At 41.6% G+C, this 13,918-nt stretch overlaps 2 protein-coding genes across 5 annotated transcripts; both read left to right on the top strand.

Annotated features, from left to right (window-relative positions):
• Window positions 1–18: 18 nt before the first annotated feature.
• On the top strand, window positions 19–6,228 carry LOC105561565 (ras-related C3 botulinum toxin substrate 1). Of its 2 annotated transcripts, XM_012011647.1 has the most exons (5): window positions 19–385; window positions 923–1,048; window positions 1,555–1,891; window positions 2,104–2,267; window positions 2,387–6,228. In XM_012011647.1, exons 2-4 carry the CDS (start codon window positions 933–935, stop codon window positions 2,236–2,238), a joined length of 588 nt encoding a protein of 195 aa, XP_011867037.1. In that variant the 5' UTR covers window positions 19–385; window positions 923–932; the 3' UTR covers window positions 2,239–2,267; window positions 2,387–6,228. The 2 variants fall into 2 exon arrangements, with proteins under 2 accessions (XP_011867037.1, XP_011867036.1); XM_012011646.1 differs by having other exon boundaries at window positions 2,104–6,228.
• A 666-nt stretch (window positions 6,229–6,894) lies between these two features.
• LOC105561564 (ER membrane protein complex subunit 1) lies at window positions 6,895–13,403 on the top strand. Of its 3 annotated transcripts, XM_012011642.1 has the most exons (15): window positions 6,895–7,273; window positions 7,427–7,542; window positions 7,842–8,025; window positions 8,803–8,958; window positions 9,110–9,446; window positions 9,533–9,836; window positions 10,308–10,328; window positions 10,908–11,080; window positions 11,142–11,303; window positions 11,398–11,682; window positions 11,743–11,938; window positions 12,011–12,208; window positions 12,562–12,687; window positions 12,801–13,028; window positions 13,125–13,403. In XM_012011642.1, exons 1-15 carry the CDS (start codon window positions 7,131–7,133, stop codon window positions 13,283–13,285), a joined length of 2,790 nt encoding a protein of 929 aa, XP_011867032.1. In that variant the 5' UTR covers window positions 6,895–7,130; the 3' UTR covers window positions 13,286–13,403. The 3 variants fall into 3 exon arrangements, with proteins under 3 accessions (XP_011867032.1, XP_011867033.1, XP_011867035.1); XM_012011643.1 differs by lacking the exon at window positions 10,308–10,328; XM_012011645.1 differs by lacking the exons at window positions 6,895–7,273; window positions 7,427–7,542; window positions 7,842–8,025 and adding an exon at window positions 8,229–8,484.
• Window positions 13,404–13,918: the final 515 nt, after the last annotated feature.

Below are 13,918 nucleotides of genomic sequence, written 5' to 3'. Positions count from 1 at the left end.
GGCAGGAAGGGCGGGCGGGCGGCGGGAGTGCGAGGCGACCGTCGAACATCTGTCACCGCGCGGCGAAGTGCAGTGCAGTGCGCCAGCCAGTCAGCCAGCCAGTCAGCCCCCGTCGAGTCCCCCGAAAACCGCGGCGCACTGTCATGGCACCCGCTTTTGTGATTTTTTGAGAGACGCAGCGCACCGCGGGGCTACCGTACACAAACACAGGCGTGACGAGACACGGGACGGCACGGCACGGCACGATACGCGCGCACGTACGCACGCACGCACGCACGCACACGCGAGCTCGCAGCCCCCGCAGTCGTCGTCGTCGTCGTCGTCGTCGCGCGCGGCGATCCTCGCACGGATTACAGGCGGAAACCACCCTTCCCTCGCGCACGAGGTGAGTGCGGGCGGACTCTCGTCCGGCTGGGCCTTGTTTACTCGCGCGCGGGCTCCTCCGCGCGAGGCGAGAGCCGCGGAAGGAGCTCGCGGGCGGCCCCCGCCGCCACCCTGCGTCCCCTACGAGCGTAGATTATGCAAATTCGCGACGGGGGTTCCGTACTTTCAAGTGCGTGTCAATCGTGCGTCCGTTATTGTTTATCGTATTTCTTGGCAACACCGAAGGGGAGTCTCTCGCTCTCCTTTTTTGGATGAAAATTCACGGGATCGCGTATTTTCGCCCGTAAAACACGAATCCGCAAGTTAAAATCGTATACAAAAAAAAAACAGCGGGAGACTCTCTCCTTCGGTATTGCCGTACTTTCAATCGCGAGTAGCACGGATGTCGTCGACCGGAGTTGCCATTGATATTTCTCGTTTCGTCGATAATCCGGGGCGACGTCGTTGGTTACACAAACGCTTTCGCGGACTAACGAAACGACTGGACAAACGGATGGAGTATCGCCCGACTAATGAACGTTTGTCTCTCTTCTTGTAGATAATAAACCATGAGCTCAGGCAGACCGATAAAGTGCGTGGTGGTGGGAGATGGGACGGTGGGGAAGACCTGCATGTTGATATCCTACACGACAGACAGTTTTCCCGGGGAGTACGTACCCACCGTGTAAGTATATCCCGATACTTGCGCTATCGGGCTCGAGTACGTCCACTTTCCCTGTCCAGGACTCGCACGCGGAAGTCGCAACTGGTCGGAGTTACCTTGCGGCGGCAATTTTTGCCTCGGTTCCTCCTTCTCGGACCAATCGAGCGGAGAGGCTAATAATAGTAGCTGCGTATGAGATACCTAACTGCTGCTGTGCAGGAAGTAATTCGTTTCCAGTCATCTTTTTGCCACTTCCTGTCCGTTAGATTCTCACGAGTCTATTTTGGTTGGGCAGCATCTCATTCGGCGGTGTCTTCGTCGGTTCATACAGTTTGTCGCGGTATTGAGAGCGAAGCAAGCTGATATAAGAGAATGAAAGTGTTAGCGGTGTGATGTCTGGTTTCGTTTTGTTATTTTAGTAGAGGTTTAAAGTGGAAGACTTGATAAATGGTGATAAAGGAATTGAAGGTTGATTGAAAATCGTGATACCGAACGTGCGTGCTAAGTCTGTGATGCTTTACCCGCAGGTTCGACAACTATTCCGCGCCAATGGTCGTCGATGGGATTCCGGTTAGTCTAGGATTGTGGGACACAGCGGGGCAGGAAGACTACGACAGACTGCGTCCACTCTCGTATCCTCAGACCGACGTGTTTCTTATTTGTTTCTCGGTAACGAGCCCCTCGTCGTTCGAGAATGTCACCAGCAAATGGTACCCTGAAATAAAACATCACTGCCCAGACGCACCAATGATACTCGTCGGAACTAAAATAGACTTACGAGACGACCGTGAAACGCTTACTGCCTTAGCTGAACAGGGCCTTAGTGCTATTAAGCGTGAACAGGGACAGAAGCTGGCAAACAAGGTAGAACCAAGTTGTTTACTTTCTATGTGATTCAAGGCCTGCGTCCACGACGCTAGAACTTGGTCCGACGTTATCAACTTTTGTGGAATGGCTGCAAGTTGATTGGCTACACATTTCTCGAAACTAGAACTTGGACCAAGCATCTAGCATCGTGGACACAGGCCTTTAGAATGGTTTGGTATTTAAGCGAGGCGCATCGTGTTTTGCTGTAGATACGCGCGGTAAAATACATGGAGTGCTCCGCCCTTACGCAGCGTGGACTTAAGCAGGTGTTCGACGAGGCGGTACGCGCCGTCTTGAGACCCGAGCCGCAGAAACGTCGGCAAAGAAGGTGCATTATGTTATAAACGACGAAAGGAATTGAAGGGAATCATAGGTATACACGTACATAAAGCAACGGATCAAAATGAATTTGATCACGCAAAGAAATAATATGAATGTTTTAAAGAGAAGACGAATAGAGTACACGCATTTTAACGAATTATTCTCTGGCAGCTATAGGATATACCATATTACGGAAAGAGTACAACTTAAAAACCTCCTGGTCTCAATGCGAGTCGTGATGCTAATTCACGACCAGAAAGTTTAGACAACGAGAAAGTAAGAGAGAGAGAGAGAAAAAAAAGAGGATAGAATAAATATTTAGTAGCAGTTTGCAGGAGGAAGTTTACGAGTTACAAGCTTGCAGGTGTCTTTCCTTTTCAACTTGCATTTATACATACATATATTTGCATAACGATAAAAGGATATGTGACCATAGTAACGTGCAGTCAATAGTTTAGCGGAAAACGGCTCATGAAATTTTTGTGTGTTCTACGAGAGAATCTCTGTTAATTAATGTTGCAGTCCTGCAAAGAATCGATAATACAGTGTAAATGTGCTGTGATGATTAAAAGCATTAAGTACCGAAGCTTTACTTATCAGGGCTGCCAGATTTTCGACTTTTTTACATTTACAATAGTAGGAACATTGATTTTAGTACATATAACGCGATAGCTAATCGTGACAGTGCTGTAAAGTTTTACGGGATGTCGTAAGGCTAGCATCATAGAATTATTTAAACATGCAGTGCCATAGCAACGAAAAATCAAATAAATTTTACAAGCACTCTTCAATCAATCAGTTCTAGACAATATATATATATATTTTACTAACAAATACGGAAATTTTTAAAAGATAGCCAGAGAAATTGGTGTGCATAATGGTTCTTTAGACAGAGATAGCATGTTTGTCTTTCCATTCTTTGGGGCATTTGAGATTTTTATTTTTATCAATACTTCCGATAAGAAATGTATAGTATGCATACAGAATACTGCCATAAGATAACATGACATGGACATTTTATAGTATTCCTGATATTAGAGAAGGAAAACGCGATCGTCTTACGTAATATTTACACTTGACAATGATGCACACGAGACATTTGTTATTTAGAATTGTAACGCGTCTGTGTTGAAAGGCATAATAACGTATTACGCATTAATATTTATTTTACTTGGATAAATAAAACTGAGAATATTTTAATATGATTTTATACGTGTGATTGCAGGATTTCAATTTAATCGCTTTCTATTTTCGACGTGGCATTTTTCGTTTGGGCTTGGTGATGAGATTTTAGTGTTGCACATTTTTGCAATTGCTGCAACTCGACTTGTTAATTATTATACGAATTCACACGTAAATATTCTTTACTAAAGTAACAATCAAAAGAAGTGTAGCAGTTGATAAAACTCTGATAACAAATACACAGCACACAATGCAAAGTCCATCTAAATTGAAATATATAAATATATAGCACAATGTATTTTCTTAAATACCATAGTACATCTCACTCTCTTCCATTTATTTGTATGAAAATTATTTACATAAAAATTACGGGGGAAACTAGTGCGATGATTTAGAGATATAGATATCTTGTACAAATGACTATTGCTATAAAGTTAAGTCCATATCATTGTCTCTAATTCATTATCTTATTAAACGATCATAATTGGGATTGCATTTCCTTTACGGATCTTTCTTTTTTATGTTTAGCTAAAGAAACTCAAGTTTTGTCAATACCGATATTATATATGCTCACTAAAAACTCAATGGTGAACTGATAAAATGGATTATCTTCGTGGTCGTGCTTTTTTATTTTTTTATTTGAAAGCTAGGGATAGAGAAAAGATAGGACCTTTGTGCCATATGTTTTCCATTTAAAAAAAAACATACATTAAATACCATGCTCCAATTAAACTTTATATTCTAAATGAATTCCAAAATAATTTACAATATTTCAAAATTACATCGAAAGAGGAACATTTAATACCAGAGTGGCTGAGAATGAGTAACTATTTGAAGGAATGATTTTGCATCCTAGTTTTGTAAAGGAAGACGAGCAATTTCGAAACAATGAAAATCATAAATTTTGCTCTTATAATCTGCACCATTAACATTAATTAGTTTACAAATGCGAATTTTACGGTTGCATGAGAAGGCTTGGCGATCAATGATCGTTTTGGCTGTTCTAGTCTGAAAATGTTATAAGGAGCAAACGAAAAGGCATATTACAGCTTACTAGGTGTACATAATGTAGCATAGAAGCATACTCTAAATTTCAATCGAATCTGTATCTTTTAAGGTGTTACTTTGTGTTTTCCTTACTCTTGAAATCTTTATGCGCCAACGGGTCTTATCACGCAGTCACTTGATTAATTAAAATGCTACAGTTAATGTCTGTCTTTTGTTTGATTTGTGTGACACATGTTTGACATGAAATATAATAATCGCAAAATAATTATGTATATAATTATTTGGCGATAAATATATATATATATAATATATTTATATATCTATTTTCGAAAATTACGAGAGAATTAATTGCTAGAATATTCCCTAAATTTAAAGTGTATGTCTTAAATGATCAACTCTAGCAACTCTTTTATCTTCGTTTATTGCAATTTCTGATAGTTTAAACTTTTGATATGTATACTCCTGCGTATGTATAATACAATTCATTAGTTAAGCATAATATACTACGATTATGTATTATAGTGTAATGCATAGATCGCATTTTTTGTAAGTAGTGCACTTATCTTACAAATTTCCAGGTACTTACTACTGGCGCGTTTGTTTTCTTATGCAAATTGAATTGCCAACAACGATGTAATTACATGTCAGTCTTATTCCGATCTTTTGTACAAGGCGCTCAATGTTATTTACAACTTCTAAAACTGAACACATTTAGTTACAGAATTAAAATATTAAAATATTAAAATAACGATAACATCGCCAACAGGATGGGCACATTACTTTGCAGTGTGTTTGCTGCCTGTATTTCCCGGTCATAAGCTTTAATTTGGGCATGATGTAATTTAAATTACACTACTTACAACTTTTGCATTAAACGGAGATCGAATTACTTTCTCATCTTTCCCCTTTTTAACGAAATTATTGAGGGATTGCTATGAACCAAAGTTATATATTACAATTTAAGATAACATCTATGTTTTTTAATATGGACTATTGCACATAAGTATAAAAAGAATGAATGTATGAAATGTAAAGATAATCTAGTCATCACGAATCTGCTTTTAACTTTTATTTGTGTACGTGAATAATGCTCTCAGATTGCAGATATTAAACAAAATATAATCCTTAAACGGAGCGATTTAGCGTGTAAATGCGGCGAAACGGGAAATGAGGACAGAAAGAAAAGGGGATATGAAAGTAAAGATGCAACTTAAATACTGTCAATTTAGGTAGAATGCAAGGAAAACCAAACGATGGGAGTAGAAATTCTGTAGAAATTACGAATATATGTATATGTACTAGGATATGTAACTTTAATTATGAGTAATTTATAAACATTTGTCTATTTTCGTATATATAACAGAATTCGTTATTTATATACTCAGAGGACAGCATAAGAGAGAGATAGATGAGAGCGAGAGAGAGAGAGAAAGAAAGAGAGAGAAAGAGCGTCCCGTCGCTTTTACAAATTTTTTAAATCTGTACTGATTTACAAACTTACAACAATGAGATACCTCATATTAATTTTGTAAATTTACTTTACAAAAAAAAATGTACGTTTCTACAACCGATGTACTTTCCATGTTTAATGCACTCTTTTGCTGTCGACCTGATAGCGAATCGGTAATAAATAGTGGCCTCGAAATTAACTTCGATTATCTCGTTTTCCTCGTGGAAAAATTATGCATTAACAATGACAATTGCAATGTGAGTAACATGACTGCATAAACGCATATTCTATATGGCACTAGGAAGCATTTATTTTTTATTTACATGTATTTTGAAAACAACTTTTTCAAATAAACGATACAGTAAAATCATCACGAGTAGTTTATAACGTTTATTAGCTACTTATATCTGTCCTGTTCTTCTGATTCTTGAAACATCTTTTCCCCCCTTTGAAAGTGGTAGCATCCCTGTGACATTTTATAAAATTTACTTCTCTGTACCAGGCGGAGAATATTTTAGCAGTAGAGGAAAGTTCCTCTGTTACGAGACAGCAGGTTTTCAATCACCAATCTTTTTTCGCAACGATTAGACAATCTAACGATGAATTTTCTGCTAAGCAGGTTTCACTCCAACAAATTCATGGTGGAATCAACAGATTAATTCATTGTCATTGCGCAGAGGGATGCGCATAAATATCTTTTCCTTCTCCCTGAAATTTTCAAATTGGCACGCTTTATTAATATTTCTGTCGACTACGAATCCCGGCCACGGCGTGAAGATACAGAATTGACCCGCCGAACGTTTCCGCGGTGGAATTTAAATACCCCGTACGCGCGCGCACGTGGGTGCGCGAGGGCGCGTGGCGCTCCAGCGTGGCGGGCCGGCCCTGGGCTCGGGCCACGCGGCCCGCCTGGCTCTCTCTCTTCGTTGCGCGCGCGTTGTACGGCGCGGGGCAGAGAAGGAGCGCGCGCGAGACGTGGGGCGGACGAGGCGAGCCGGGGAGGAAGAAGAGGGGACGACGATCGGCGCGGGGTGCGCTCGTCGTACAGGCGTTGTAACGTTGTCGTACGGTCGTCGTTCTATAGCACGTCGGTCGGTGTGGTGCGCCGCGTATACGTGCGCGAGCGAGGCGATCGAGAGAGAGAGAGAGAGCGCAGGGCGTAGAGAGCGAGACCGTGTGCCAAGGGGGGCGAGCGAACCGCTGCGTGTCGCGCGGATACCCTCTCGCGCGCCTGCCGGACCGGAGAGCAGAGCGGAGCCGAGCGGAGTCATCGCCATGGCCCCGTGCGCGTGGTCCTTCCGCGGTAACCTCAACCGGTTCCTCGTAAACGCGCCGATCCTGCAGTGCCTGATCGTGCTGGTGAGCCTGTTCAACTTCTCCCTGTGCCTCTACGAGGACCAAGTCGGCAAATTCGATTGGTAAGTGATCGAAGCGGCCGCTAAATAATGCAGAGCGCGGTAAGGGAAGATAGCGTGGGAACGCTGTCACGAGCACCCGCTCTACGCCCGCTACCGTCGCGCCCCGGGGAGGAGGAGGGGGGAGGGTTAATCGCGTTCGCGGCATGTTTCCAGGAGGCAGAACTACGTCGGGAGGATCAAGTTCGCCAGCTTCGACACGGTGTCCACGGCGAAGAAGATAATCGTCGCCACCGAGGAGAACGTTATTGCCGCGCTTAATCTGAAGTCGGGTAAATAAAAGCGCTTTACGATCTCTCTCTCTCTCTCGGTCCTTCCTTTATTTATTTCTTTTCATTTTAATATCTTTCGCACCGTCCACTGGACGATTTCCTTCCCCGTTTCACCCGCCGGCCCCGTAGGCACTCACGCTCTCTCGCCGACGATCGCGATGATTAAGCACATCTTCGCGCGCGTTCGATATCATGAATTAAATATTGCTCTACCGCCGAGCGTCGTCGCACGCCGCGAGACGCGACTCGTTCGGTCGGCAGGAGCGCGTGTTAACGACGCCTCGCGTGATGTTCAACAGGCCAGATATTATGGAGGCGGGTGCTGGAGAAAGGTTATGGCGGTCACATCAGGACCCTAGGCGGTGTCGCGGACGGGGATTTGATATCCGTGAGCGGCGGCGTCCCGGCCATCGTCCGCGCCTGGGACCTGGCGACCGGGCACATACTTAACGAGTGGCCGATTGCCGAGCCGAACTCCGACAGGTTTGTACGGAACTATTTATCGCAGTGTCCACCCGTAGACGTACGAGGACCCTGTTTGAAGTAACGGAGTATGATCGGATTGCACTTATTTATTTATCAAATAAGACTCTTATTTAATAAATAAATAAGAGTCTCTACATGCAATTTCAATGTAATCAAATGAGACTCTTATTTATTTATTAAATGTAATTTGTCGTCCGATCGTGTTCCACCTAGTACTTTAAACAGGGGGCGATCTTGCCTTAACAGTGATCCTCAACGAGAGATCTACAATTACCTTTTTCTCGTTTCGTCAATAACGGATCGGAGGTTGAAGATAGAGATGAAATGTGTATCTAAATAGCTTGTTAGAAGCTCTATGGACCTTAATGCGCCCAAGGCTCATGTAATCCATTGCTTTTACAGACACGCGTCTCCGTTTATATCGTTTACCACATTGGGCTTGTACTCCGCTGACAGGTCTTTCCATCTTTATTCAAAGCACATTTGCCAATGACACACGCTCCGTACACTTCTAGCTGTAACTCTGTGCCGTTTTGCAAATTAGCTCGCTTGAGTCTCAGTGCCCTGTATTTTCATTCGGGCCGTCACCCACGTCCGAGTAATGTACACACGCATACACACAATGGGATATAGTTATCCGATGATGTTTTTGTTGCGACGACGAATGCAATGTTTTACACGTCACTGGTTTAACGAGGCTGTGGAAATGTTTTGACGTGTCAGATAGTTCTCTCAGGCGCGTACAGCTGACTGATACAGTTTACCGTTTTCCAGGATAAAAGACGTAAAGTGGCACATCAAAGATGGAACGTTGCATCACATATTACCCATTTATAACAGCGGAGTGGAGGTAACGTCTTACGACAGCAAGACCGGTGAAAAGTTGAAGACCCGGAGGGTCTCTGCGTCATTTATAAGCCGAGAAACAGAGTGAGCAATCTTGGGATTCACCTTTTCCCCTTGCCGCGCATTACATTCGCACGTTAACTTTATTTACCTCGCGATGCCACTTCCGCAAATACCCCCTTTTACGAATGCGTTGTCCACTTCGACATTTAAAGTGGCTTGTAATTTCGCTCAGGTGTGTTCTAACGGCTCCCTACTTGGCGTGCTTGAAGGGAGACAGCTCCCTAGCTGTGGTATTTCTAGTGCATCTATTCGACACGAATGCGCAGTCACAGTCAGTCACGATAAACACGATATTTGGGGCTGGCGCCCAAGGACCGTATAAACTGGAGTCTGTGCCCGGGGAAGGACCTGTAATTTCTATTAATGCCGATAATGACCAGCGAAAGCGGATTTTAGTTATCGGAGAGTCTCCAACTCCCATACAGAGAGACATCGCCGGTGACGCGACCCTTCACGTTGTCTCCGTCGACAACGAGAAGATACTCTTGGAGACGACGTACAAAAATGGAGTAAATACCGTAACTTGTTTCCCTCCTATTTCTGGAGGCGTTTATTGGCGCGGCTTTTTTTCACACATTTCCCCGTTTGCTTCCAGAAAATAGAGATAACGGCTACAAACCTGTTATCGTCCGCGCTCGTACCTGAGTTATCAGTCACTTTGACCCACGCTTCTATACAATCACCCACCATAATGGCATCCGTTTGCCCGCGGCAAGCGAAAGGGATAACGTGCCGTCACTTGTTGTCCTCGCAAGATCACACCATTGCGCTGTTGCAACACAATAAGCTGGTATGGGCAAGGGAAGAGGCGCTCGCCAGCATTGTGGCCGTTGAAATTATGGAATTGCCCATGTCCGACAGGGATCAAGCTATCGAGACGGAATTCGATCAGAAGGAGAGTAAGTAAAGTCACATGTACACGTTTATCAAGTATAAATCCAACCGAAGAGGATTTCTCTTACCTCTCGCCACTGAATTTGAATATTTTCTATGCGATATTTTATACATAACTCTCCGCTGATATAGCGTAATACAGATCTTACATGTTCCCGTTATTATATCCGAGTGATAGGTTACGCCAGAAATAAGATAATATATCTTTAAATGGCCATTAATATGGTCAAATGTGTGAAGCGCGCTGTTACTCGTGCTTCAGAGACATTATGTCACAGCTCGCTCTCTCCTAGAAATTAAATTGCATCAATAATATCATTCGGAGGCTACGGAGAAGCTTATTGTTTTAATTAATATATAACATTAAGACGACATACCGTTTATCGGCACAACACACAACAATTCAATTTCTAATAACGTAAACCTACCTGTTAAGTTATATTAATTAACTCTCTTTTGTGAATGGCTGCTGGCAGGTATTGATGTAGACAGTTCATGTAAGTAGTGGAGCGGGAAGGCTGGTTTTAATGCAGTACTTTGTTTTATCGCTATTTACAGACTTACATTTGCATGGTGTAAAACATTTGCGATGTACAGGCTCCTAAAGATATTGAAAGGTGTAGGATGTACATACGTTTGATCGTTCTAGGACATCTCCAAACAAAAAAAATAATACAATTATTATATCGTTGTCTGCATGAAATATTGCAAGAAATAAAATATCCACGTTGGATAATCGCGCGATATGGTTGAGTTCGGATGTGACAAAGTATTGTTGGCGCAAATAACGTAGCAATTTTAATTGATACATGATAACCAGCTGTACAAAATGCATGAAAAGTTCCTTACGACTTCTACAATTGTAGAGTCGTTGAACCTGCTGAGAAAGATTTCATAATGCAATACCAACGGCTTGATAATCGTAGCATACGCAGTTTGCTATTATTCTCCTAGGCTACTGTCGTCTACTTTTTTTTTTTAAATATCCTTCTACTGTATCATCCAACCCACAGATTTTAATAGTAGTCATTCGGGGATATGCGTTTCACTAACTCTGCTGTGTTGCTTTTAAACAGGGGACGTGCTAAGTATGTTTCTTCGAAGGATCACTTCGCAGATTAATCAAGCCAGAGCGTTCTTTCAAACGATACTGGATTTGGTACCTCAGCAGTCCAATCAACGTATTGATCTGGTGCAAGATAAGTTCGGCTTGCACAAAATGATCGTAGCCGTCACATCCGCCGGGAAGGTACGAGTCCATGCGCGATCATCCCGTGCTACAAATCATTGCATTACAAATTGTTTTGCAGTTGTACGGTATTGAGACCAGAAAAGGTGAAATTATCTGGCAGCTCAGGCTGCCCAACATCCGCGGTTTCACGAAGCTGTCTAACACGATGATCCTGTACGTGCAAAGGGGCAGCAGGCATTTTCCTCATCCACCTCAATGTGCATTATTAGCGGAAGATAAAGTAAGCTGCGCATTTACGTATCACGCTCGATGATGAATGACCCTTAATTTCATATTTATCTCGAATCTGACGTCGCTCCTTGCCGTTACAACAGGAAACCGGAGAGGGTGTTATATACACCTTCAATCCGATTACCGGACAGTCGTTGGACGGGCTGGTGAAACTTGGTTACAAAATAAAGCAGTCTATGTTATTGCATGTAGCGACCGACGACTTCCTACGCGGTATCCTCATTCTTGATGCACGGGATAAAGTTCACGTATATCCCGACAGCGCTACCGCAGTTGCGGCTTCGCTCGGGAAGAACACGTATCTCTTCACCGCTGATCAAACGACGGGAATATTATCCGGCTTCTCTCTTTCGTACAGCACAACTCAGGTTTGTTACGTAGATTAGCATACAAATTTACATCGATTTCATTATTAATGCTCGGTGCAGGAGTTAATCGCTCACAAAGTGTGGGAGCTGCTGCTGTCGCCAAGAAACCAAAGAATAACGCAGGTTGTAGCGAAAAATCCAATAGAACGTGTGCACTCGCAAGGGAGAGTCTTGAGTGATAGATCAGTATTGTATAAATACATTAATCCTAATTTAGTGGCCATAGTGACAGAAGGCATTGGACATGCCCATAAGAGTAAGCATATACCCTGTTCATTATCGTGCAAATCAGTCGGTATTATTTGTTTAATGTTTTCTTATTACACAGGTACGCTTAATTTATATCTACTAGACGTAGTATCTGGGGCTATGATTTTTTCTATTACGCACAAGAGAGTACGTGGTCCAATCCATATTGTGCACTCGGAAAATTGGTTGGTATACAGCTATTTTAGTGAGAAGGGACGTAGAACAGAAATCGCTACGTTAGAACTCTACGAAGGAAAGATACAGAGCAACATCACAGGTGAGGATCACATTCTTAGCTCGCATCTGCACCACGGGAGAAAGAAAGACTTAATGTCAATTGGTTGTGTCTGTTTCTCCATTGGTTATTTTAACTAGGAAAGATATTCACAGACATTTTACAGAGGAAAAATATTAGCATCTCTAAGATATAGAATCACTTTTTGTTTTAAAAAATATTTATATAAAGATAGCTCGGCATAGTTTTTATTTGTAATTAGAATTTCCGGTATAAGTAAACGATTAGAGCGGTTAGCGTGTCATCAAATTAATTTTGAACAATGACTTTTTTTCCAAAATAGATATATGTAGTGTCAATTTAGAATAACTTACTATAGTTATTGTGCGTTTCAGTGTTCTCTTCTTTAGCAACAACAAAATTGCCAATTGTAGAAAGACAAGCTTTCATTTTTCCGGCATCTATAGATTATATGCAGGAAACAATCACAGAAAAGGGTATCACTAGCAAACATATAATAGGTATGTGAAATTTTGGCTCAACAAAGTGAAAGGAAAATCCAATCTCAATTACCTGAGTATATTCAAATGTGAATCAAGTGATACATTTAATTATATTAATGTATTTTTAACAGTCGCTTTAGCCAATGGTGGAATATTAGAGTTGCCGTGGATGATGGTGGATCCACGACGGCCTATTAATCCTGAAATGCGAGAAGAAGGGGTCATACCATACATGCCAGAGATTCCAGTCCATATGGATGCTATTATTAATTATAATCAAAGCGTTTCTAGGGTTATGGGTATTCACACTAGTCCCAGTGGCCTTGAAAGTACTTGTTTAGTTTTTGTACATGGTCTTGGTGAGTATGGCATTAATGTACTTAACATACTAATGTACTTTTAGACACGTATATTTACAAACGACTTGTAACACAAAATGATTGCGACATTTGCAGACCTGTTTTACACAAGAGTGGCACCGTCTAAAACATTCGACGTCCTAAAAGAGGACTTTGATTATTATCTTATTGTGATAGTACTCGCAGCGCTGTTGATCTCATCGTACGTCACCAAAAAATTAGCATCCCAAAAAGCTCAAAAGCAAGCGTGGAAATGATGCCTTGTTTTTTTAGAATTGTGTAATATTTATGAATCTGTTCACTATAGGCAAGAATTTTTCCTAAAAACAACTTGTAAGATATACTGTTTTATAAATAGCTAATTTTAAAATACAAGGTAAATGCTAATACTTTATTACCTTATCTGAAAATCTTTCAATCTTGCATCCTAAATAAAAAAATACGTAAAATATATTTTATTTGGTTAATCTGGTACAGAACGCACATGTGCGATAATGGTTCGAATCTTTCAAAGTGTGTTAGGATCAATGTACGACGAGAGTGGACCATGATCATTGATCGTTAAACTATATTAAAGCAACTGATAACATGCTCAAGTATAATTGTTTCTTTATTAATTATGTAGCAATTTCTGTAAAAGATCGATTTCTTTCGATATTTGTACACTACATAAATCAAAGTAACAATCGGCAATTTATAAACTATAAATAAAATTATGTTTATAATGAATTTTATGCAGTGAAAATATAAATCTAATACTGAGCAATGCTAAATAGAGATAAATATTGGTTTGATACGCAAAAAAAGTGACTGTCATATTAAATATGATCATAAACAGATATATCAATAATTTCATTTTCTCGATTGCAAAATGTAGTCTAGAACAACGA

This window comes from Vollenhovia emeryi, unplaced genomic scaffold, assembly GCF_000949405.1.
Source record: "Vollenhovia emeryi isolate VEMERY1.0 unplaced genomic scaffold, V.emery_V1.0 DF939205.1, whole genome shotgun sequence".
Classification (NCBI taxonomy): domain Eukaryota; kingdom Metazoa; phylum Arthropoda; class Insecta; order Hymenoptera; family Formicidae; genus Vollenhovia; species Vollenhovia emeryi.
This window is presented reverse-complemented; position numbering and strand designations above follow the sequence as displayed.

Excerpts from the sequence above, each read along its gene's own strand:
- LOC105561565 (XM_012011647.1), top strand. The coding sequence starts at position 933 with ATGAGCTCAGGCAGACCGATAAAGTGCGTGGTGGTGGGAGATGGGACG. Across the intron at positions 1,049-1,554 it reads GGGGAGTACGTACCCACCGT|GTTCGACAACTATTCCGCGC; the intron begins GTAAGTATATCC and ends CTTTACCCGCAG. Across the intron at positions 1,892-2,103 it reads GACAGAAGCTGGCAAACAAG|ATACGCGCGGTAAAATACAT; the intron begins GTAGAACCAAGT and ends GTTTTGCTGTAG.
- LOC105561564 (XM_012011642.1), top strand. The coding sequence starts at position 7,131 with ATGGCCCCGTGCGCGTGGTCCTTCCGCGGTAACCTCAACCGGTTCCTC. Across the intron at positions 11,683-11,742 it reads TTTCGTACAGCACAACTCAG|GAGTTAATCGCTCACAAAGT; the intron begins GTTTGTTACGTA and ends TGCTCGGTGCAG. Across the intron at positions 12,209-12,561 it reads GATACAGAGCAACATCACAG|TGTTCTCTTCTTTAGCAACA; the intron begins GTGAGGATCACA and ends TGTGCGTTTCAG.